Consider the following 8,771-nt stretch of genomic DNA (forward strand, 5'->3'; position numbering starts at 1 on the left):
ATACAATTAATATAATATGATATTGGATGGTCCATTATATCTCTCCCAACATACTTCCGCTTTATATGATAAACAAGTGTATATTCTTTTTATAAGAAATGGATATATTTTATTTCCAAAAGTGTATATATGTTATGTGATGAATTGCATTGCATGGGATCGATGAATTATTGGTTCATGTGAGAATGTGCACAGTTGGAAGGTTCTTAGATCTATCTTAGCCCCACAATGTGTATAATCATTTTAATTTCATACAATTAATATATAATATGATATTGGATGGTCCATTATCATATGCTTCTCCCAACACCCAACACCCAACACCCAACTAATACCATTATCATATGCATTGGGTTTTTAAACTTTCCCTACCTCTCATTATGCCAACAAGACTTCATTTTTTTTAATAACGGGTACTTAGAATTAGTATGAGAATATTTTATAAAGTTTGTTTTCACACACAAAAGAGTAGAGATGAGTTAATTTAGTTGATCGAGTATTTATTAACACTTTTTTTTTATAAAATTTAATATTCAAATTCACTAACATCTCATTTTGACCCTACCGAACAAATACATATATTTTACTTAAATTTTAATATTTGTAACACTTTTCTCGTGGTCCGAATTAACTTACTTTGTACAAAAAGAATAGGAGAAAGTGGCCACATACACACCATGAATCTCTCGTATCATTCTCCGAACTTGTTTAGCTTATGTTGTAATTTCTAAAAGTTAAGTATACAAAAAGATATTTTAATATAATTTAGAATTTTTTTAAATAGTCCGAGTGATTATAAAGTGACATATGTTTGTACTTTTTTTTAATCTATTAATAACGTAGATATCTCACCAATTTAATTTTTTAAATTTGAGTCCTTTAAAAAGAATAATATTATGTTTTATTGTATTAAATCTAAGTTAGAATCATTTATATATTTACCGTAGTTGTTAAATAGGCCTTAAAATTTACATAATACAATCAAATATAATAATATATACATATACTTTTGCATGTGATACATAGTTGACCGATGATACGAGAAGAGGGACGGTTTTAAAAATGTTGGGGAGGTGGTTTGAGGAGTTAGAAGATCCGACGTCCTATCTCCATCCACGTGTTGACAAACCATGAAATCATGAAGCTTGATGTGACATACACATGCAGCCATACAAACTTAGCCCCCACAGTTTATATTATTGAGGGTTACGCCCTTCTCTCTGTCTCCCCCACTCTCTCTCATTTTCTAAGCAACCAAACGGATTGGATCAGGAAAAATCTGAAGCTATTTATCGAAGCAGATAGAGAAAAGAAAAGGGTGGAAGAGAGGTGTTTGTTTCAATGGCTAACGTGCTTGGAGCTGAGCATGATTTGAACTTCAAAGAGACGGAGCTGTGCCTTGGATTGCCCGGTGGCGCTGGTGGAAATGAAGTCGATAATTCTCCGAAAAACACCGGAAAAAGAGGTTTCTCCGAGACTGTAGATTTGAAGCTTAATCTTCAGGCTAAGGAAACCGGCATGGATCTAAACAAAAACCTGGAAAATGGCTCCCGAGAGAAACCAGTTTCAGCCAAAGATCCTGCAAAACCACCAGCCAAGTAAGTCATAATAACACTGACGGACGCCAGATTTTATGTTAGGGACCTTTAGTGGTGATAACACCGTTCCGGTTTTTGTTTCTTTCGTATTCTTTTATGTCTCTTAAACAAGGTCCAGAGTTTGTTCCTTGTAGATGAATCAGGGTCTGTCTGTCCGACCCAATTTGACTCCAATCGATGCATTGTGGCTTTTTCAGGGCCCAGGTGGTGGGTTGGCCACCGGTTCGATCTTACCGGAAGAACGTTATGGCCAACAACAAGAGTAGCGGCGAGGAGAGTGAGAAAGCTAGCAGTGCAGCGTTTGTGAAGGTGAGCATGGACGGTGCACCATATCTTCGCAAAGTCGACTTGAAGATGTACAAGAGCTACCAAGAGCTGTCTGATGCTTTGGCCAAGATGTTCAGTTCATTCACCATGGGTAAGCAGATTCGGTTCGGTTTAATTTTAATTTAAATGATGTCCATATAAATATCGCGTTGCGATCATAATTTAATACAATGATATCGTGCGAATCAAAGGTAATTACGGATCTCAAGGAATGATAGACTTCATGAACGAGAGCAAGTTGATGGATCTTCTCAATAGTTCTGATTATGTGCCAACCTATGAAGACAAAGATGGTGACTGGATGCTCGTGGGTGATGTCCCATGGCAGTAAGTGCCTCACTCTAGATATAGAAATCTACCCTTTTTCTATTTTATTTTTTTGTTCGAGAACTCGTACCTAGTAATCACACAAGCTCTAATTAAATTCGGAGTCGAGTTAAATTCGACTTCTAAATAGGAGCATCAAGCTTTGCTAACAAAATCTACTCATTTTATTCGGTAGGATGTTTGTCGATTCATGCAAACGCTTGCGTATAATGAAAGGATCGGAAGCAATCGGCCTTGGTATGTCCAAACTTTTATTTACATTTCATCTTGTACCATATGTTCAACAACAATGAAAAATCATGTAAAAAACTGCATGATTTTGCAGCTCCAAGAGCAATGGAGAAATGCAAGAGCAGAGGCTGATACAACAAGATCAAGGAACTGAGCCTTGCTTTGGGATTGTGTTTATGTATAATATCTTTGGTATATATAGATATGATTGAAGAAGTGATCATTGGGACATTTGTAATGTACAAGTAACAATGAACTTGAAACCTCATTTTGCTGTCTTGTTTGTTTTGCTTTTGTTTTGGTTGTCATTTATGTGTTTTGTTCTATGTTTCTTTCTTCTTCCCCAGTCATTTTTAAGGCTAATGGTATTGTTTTTCCTATCCCAAATCAAAAAGATTCTTCATATCATGTATAATTCAATATATGCATTTTTTATTTTATTATATTTAATATGGGATTTTTTATATATAATTAAAATATTAGTGGTTGAATTAAAAATATTAAAATTTTGAGGACTCCAATGAAGGATGGGGGAACATGACCATGTGAATTGAGAATGGTGCAAGGGCATTCGTTCATGGCACATTATTTTATATATAACTTTATATAATATTTGAATTTTATGGGATCACTAACCTTTGTTGGAAATAAAACACTCACACAAATAACTTTTATTGAAACTCAAACAAATATTACAAGAGCACTCTAACTCAAAAACAAGAACTACAACTTACTCTTATAGGACATTGCTTCTTCACTCACTTAGAAGCTCTTAATTTTTCTTGATGCTTAAAACTAAAATGGGGAGGGGTATTTATACTACTCAAGAATAATCCTACACCACACAAATAAACTAATTTAAACCATTACAAATTCAACAAATATCTAACTCACTAACTAAATTGATGTAAGCAATGACATCATTACTTAAATGATGTAAGCAATGACATCTTTAATTAAATGATGTAAGTAATGACATCAATTTAGTTTGGGTTTGGGTTTAGGCTCCCATAATGGATCAAGTTTATGATCCAACACCCCCCTTAAACTTGATCTCGTGACTCCTAGTAGGTTCCTCAATCTTAAGAAGTCTTCGCTGGTCAGTGGCTTGGTAAAAATATCAGCAACTTGATCTTGTGACTTCACGTATTCAACTTCCACATCTTTTCTTGCAACACACTCCCTTATATAGTGGTAGCGAATATCAATGTGCTTGCTTCGATCATCGAATACTGGATTCTTCGCTAAGGCAATGGCTGACTTGTTGTCGACACAAACCTTGATAGGCTCTTCTTGTATCAAACCTATCTCCTTCAATAGATTTCTAAGCCAAATTGCATGACAAACGCATGAGGTAGCAGCAACATATTCCGCTTCACAAGTGGACAATGTGACAATCGGTTGTTTCTTTGACATCCATGTGAACGCAATATCTCCCATGAAAAATACGAATCCAGTAGTGCTCCTTCGATTATCTATGTCTCCACCCCAATCACTGTCGCTATATCCAACAAGCTTGTAATCGTTAGAAACTAAATAGAACAAGCCAGAGTCAATTGTACCTTTCAGATAGCGAAGAATTCTCTTTGTGGCTTTAAAATGGGTTGTTGTTGGAGATTCCATATTGCGACTAACCAATCCAACTGCGTGAAGAATATCGGGTCTCGTGCAAGTTAGATAGCGTAGACTTCCTACCAAACTTTTGAAGAATGTTGGACCTACACTTTCGCCTTCTTCATTTTTGGTCATCTTGATCCCGTATTCTGCCGGTGTGCTTATTGGCTTACAGTTCTCCATCTTGAACTTCTTCAGTATCTCTTTTGCATAGCTTTCCTATGAAATGAAAATTCCATCGTTTTGTTGCTTAACTTCAATGCCAAGGTAGTACGCCATGAGCCCCATGTCTGTCATCTCAAATTCTTTCATCATCACATCCTTGAATTCATTAAACATGCTTGGGTTGCTTCCAGTGAAGATCAAATCGTCCACATAGAGATATACGATCAAAATATCTTCCTCTTTGATCTTGATATATAGAGCATGCTCGTAGGGACATTTGTTGAAGCCATTCTCTTGGATGTACTTGTCGATTCGGCTATTCCATGCCCTTGGTGCTTGTTTTAGCCCGTAAAGAGCCTTCTTCAACTTCAACACCTTGTCTTTGTGCCCTTTGACTTCATAGCCTGATGGTTGCTGAATGTAAACTTCCTCTTCAAGAACTCCATTTAGGAAGGCGGACTTTACATCCATCTGTTGTATTCCACTTGTTTTGAGCTGCCAAAGAAATGATTAGTCTGATAGTCTCCAATCGAGCAACAGGAGCAAATACCTCATCATAGTCAATTCCAGCCTTTTGACTATAGCCTTTAGCAACTAGCCTCACCTTATGCCTTTCAATCTCTCCTTTGGCATTTTGCTTTGTTTTGTACACCCATTTGACACCTATCGCCTTATGTCCCTTGGGAAGTGAGGTAAGTTCCCATGTGTCATTCTTCTCGATGGCCTTGATTTCTTCGTCCATCGCATCTCTCCATTTCTTTTCTTGTACCGCTTCTTGAAAGCTTACTAGTTCACAATTGGCAAACAGACAAAATAATGTAAGATTATCTTGTCGTTCAGTCACCTCATAGAGATCTCTAAGGCTTCTTGTGCGTTGTACAACTCTTTCACTTTGACTCACACTTGACGATGACAAAGGTGATGAGTCTCCTTGAGTGGTTGATGTTGGTGAAGTGGGTGGAGTTGCAAGCTCTTGTTGAGATTCATCTAGTTGTTCCCTCATTGTCTGCTCATCTTCTTCAAACTGAGGAAAGAAATTGAAGTCATCTGTATGAGAGTTAAAATCCCATTCTCCTTCTTCGTTAAAGACCACATCTCGACTAATTACAAACTTCTTATTGTTTGGATTGTACAACTTGTAGCCTTTCGAATTTGCATCATAGCTGATGAAGATAAAACTCTCGCTTTTATCATCAAGCTTCGTTCTTCTCTCGTCTGGTACGTGAACATGGGCTATACTTCCAAAGGTTCTCAAGTGGGATATGCTAGGCTTTCTTCCACTCCATGCTTCTTGCGGTGTCTTTCCCCATACACTTCTTGTTGGAGATCGGTTTGTCAAGTAGACTGCACACGCTACTACCTCCGCCCAAAATTCATTGGGTAGTTTCTTGCTTTTGAGCATGCTTCGTGCCATGTCGAGGATTGTTCTGTTCTTTCTTTTTGCCACACCATTTTGTTGGGGGATCTAGGAACTGTCATTGGTTGACGAATTCCATTTGCTTCACAGAACTCTTGAAACTCCCTGGAAGTAAATTCTCCACCTCGATCGGATCTCATGGCTTTGATCTTTCAACCGCTTTCTTTTTCCATTGCTGCTTTGAACTTCTTGAAGACTTTGAAAACTTCTGACTTCTGTTTCAAGAAATATACCCAGGTTTTTCTTGAAAAATCATCAATGAAGAGAAGAAAATAGTTACTGTTACCGAGAGAGCTCGGCTTGATCGATCCACACACATCGGTATGGATGAGCTCGAGTGGCTTCTTGGCTCTTGTCTCTGACTCCTTTGGAAAGCTTTTCCTGAATTATTTCCCAGCTAGACACCCTTCACAAAACTGATCAGGATGGTTGATGCGAGGTAGTCCCTTCACCATCTCCTTCTTAGATAGCAGCTCTAGACCTCCAAAATTGAGATGCCCAAATCGAAGATGCCAAAGCCATGATGCATCTTTATAGCAAGCTTTCAGGCACTTTGCAACATCATTTTGTATGTTGATCAAGAACATTCTATTCTTTGACATCGGTACTTTAGCAATGAAGTTATTCTTATTATCTTTTATAGAAAGATTATAATTATTCATATGAATATCATAACCTTTCTCTACCAGTTGCCCTAAACTTAAGATGTTACTTTTCATATATTGGGCACATAGTAGACATTTGAAATAAATTGATGCCTCCCATCTTTCAAACGGATAAGAATGTTACCTCTCCCTTTCACTGCTATTGTGGAATCATCTCCAAAAGAAACATTTCCGCTTACTGACTCGTCTAGCTCCACGAACATGTCTTTCCTTCCACACATGTGATTGCTTGCACCACTGTCAAGATACCTGGAATTTACTTGGCCACCATCAGTTTCCTTTCGTGCTAGAAGAAGAGTTTCTTTGCCATATGTCTTTTCCTCCACGTAATTGGCCTTCTCCTCAATTTTGTTGTTGGGAGCTCTACATTCTGAAGCATAATGCCCAAATTTTTGACAATTATAACATCTAACTTGAGATTTGTCATGCCTTGAGTCCGGATTGATTCTTCCACGGCCTCGTGTTGAGCTTTCTCCTTTCTCATAGTTGTTGTTGGAATTGTTGTTGCTGTAATTCCAGCCTCGTCCACGACCTCGACTTCCACCTCGTCCATGGCCTCTACCTCTGCCTTGGCCATGTTGGTTTCTATCATTGCGTTGGCTTTCATGCATATCTTTGAGTTGCAGGTTGAGGACTTGCTCAGTAAACTCAGGCTTCTTCTTATGCTTCTCTTCGTATGCTTGCAATGATCCTTTGAGTTGCTCGATCGTCATTTCTTCCAAGTCTTTAGTTTCTTCAATCGTCACTCTCACTCAAAAACAAGAACTACAACTTACTCTTATAGGACTTTACTTCTTCACTCACTTAGAAGCTCTTAATTTTTCTTGATGCTTAAAACTAAAATGGGGAGGGGTATTTATACTACTCAAGAATAATCCTACACCACACAAATAAACTAATTTAAACCATTACAAATTCAACAAATATCTAACTCTGACCTAACTAAATTGATGTAAGCAATGACATCATTACTTAAATGATGTAATACGAAATATATATATATATTACATAAAATTTTAGTTTGTGGAAATTAGAAAAATATTACTCACTATAAAATTTTAATCTTCATCATCCATGATTATATTCGCGTGAAATTAATGAATTTTATATCGTGTAATTATATATATTTATATATTTCTTGGAACTGGCATAGTGAATTTGGTCATAGTATGTACAAACAAATCATGCAAAGCATAAGGTAGAAAAATCCATGTTTAATGTAGTTAATGGTGTGTCGACCAGTCTGCATTGTATTGATAAAAGATATCACTTTATTCTTAATTGATTTCGAATAATTTATCATTGCACAACTCCAAAGCTTGCGATTAAAATGGCAATGGCATTCAAAGTTTCTTCAAGCTCATGATGCATGTTGCTCTCCTAGAGCAGTTGTACCTGTATCTATGAGGATCCCTGCAAAAGCTCTCTCATGTTCAAACATGCTTCATTTGCACAACTCAAAAGCTTGCAATCATATCGGCAACGGCATTCGAAGTTTTTAACCTCAAGCTCATGATGCATGTTGCCCACCTAGAGTTGCTGTACCTGCATCTGTGAGGATTCCTGCAAAAGCTCTCTCATGTTCAAACATGCTTCATTTGCGCAAGTCAAAAGCTTGCAATCATAGCGACAACGGCACTCAAAGTTTGTAACCTCAAGCTCATGATGCATGTTGCTCACCTAGAGCTGCTGTACCTGCATCTGTGAGGATTCCTACAAAAGCTTTCCAAACAAGTTCCCTTCATTTTAGACAATCCCATGCTAAAATATAGAGAGTATACAATTTGAGCGAAATGCTAAGAGCAACTTGTTCCACTGACTAAGAAACTAGACACATCGAGGACAATCTCTCTAGTTTAAAACATGCTTCATTTGCACAACTCCAAAGCTTGCAATCATAACGGCAACGACATTCCAAGTTTCTCACTACACCCATTATCCAATTAATAAAAGCAACCAAGAGCAGGCACCATCTCCAGAAAATGGTGCAGCCGCTGATCAGCCTACTCAGTACAATATTTCCACTCTCCATATAAACAAATCGTTCTCGGCAAGCTTAAGAGCACCCTTTCTTATTATCCATAGGGATTTAAATTTCGATAGCAAATCGTCTTCGGGCCATTTCTATGGTAGTACATGTAATGAATGCTTACAGCAGTTAATTACATTGTATCAACAAAGACTGTGAATCAATGACCCTAACACTATTTCTCGCTGCAAATTATTAACTTATTCCTATCATTGCATTAAATTTGCTAATAACCTCAAACCCTTATTCCAGAATTTTCACAAGAACCCTTTCCAAATTCTACCAAATTAACATTAAAAACATTCATTTTCAAGCTGATTCTAGGATATAACAGTTCAAGAATATTGAAAATATGCATGACATGACCACGAGTTCGTAGGGTAAAAAAACCAGTAGTT

The 8,771-nt window shown here is 37.2% G+C and overlaps 1 protein-coding gene across 1 annotated transcript; it reads left to right on the forward strand.

Moving 5' to 3' along the window:
- The first annotated feature begins 1,216 nt into the window (after positions 1 to 1,216).
- LOC120151403 (auxin-responsive protein IAA14-like) lies at positions 1,217 to 2,762 on the forward strand. Its single transcript, XM_039163875.1, has 5 exons — positions 1,217 to 1,598; positions 1,796 to 2,016; positions 2,117 to 2,252; positions 2,428 to 2,489; positions 2,578 to 2,762. Exons 1-5 carry the CDS (start codon positions 1,342 to 1,344, stop codon positions 2,613 to 2,615), a joined length of 714 nt encoding a protein of 237 aa, XP_039019806.1. The 5' UTR covers positions 1,217 to 1,341; the 3' UTR covers positions 2,616 to 2,762.
- The last annotated feature ends 6,009 nt before the right edge of the window (positions 2,763 to 8,771 follow it).

The sequence above is a fragment of the Hibiscus syriacus genome, unplaced genomic scaffold (assembly GCF_006381635.1).
Source record: "Hibiscus syriacus cultivar Baekdansim isolate YM2019G1 unplaced genomic scaffold, ASM638163v2 tig00002799_pilon, whole genome shotgun sequence".
Lineage (NCBI taxonomy): Eukaryota > Viridiplantae > Streptophyta > Magnoliopsida > Malvales > Malvaceae > Hibiscus > Hibiscus syriacus.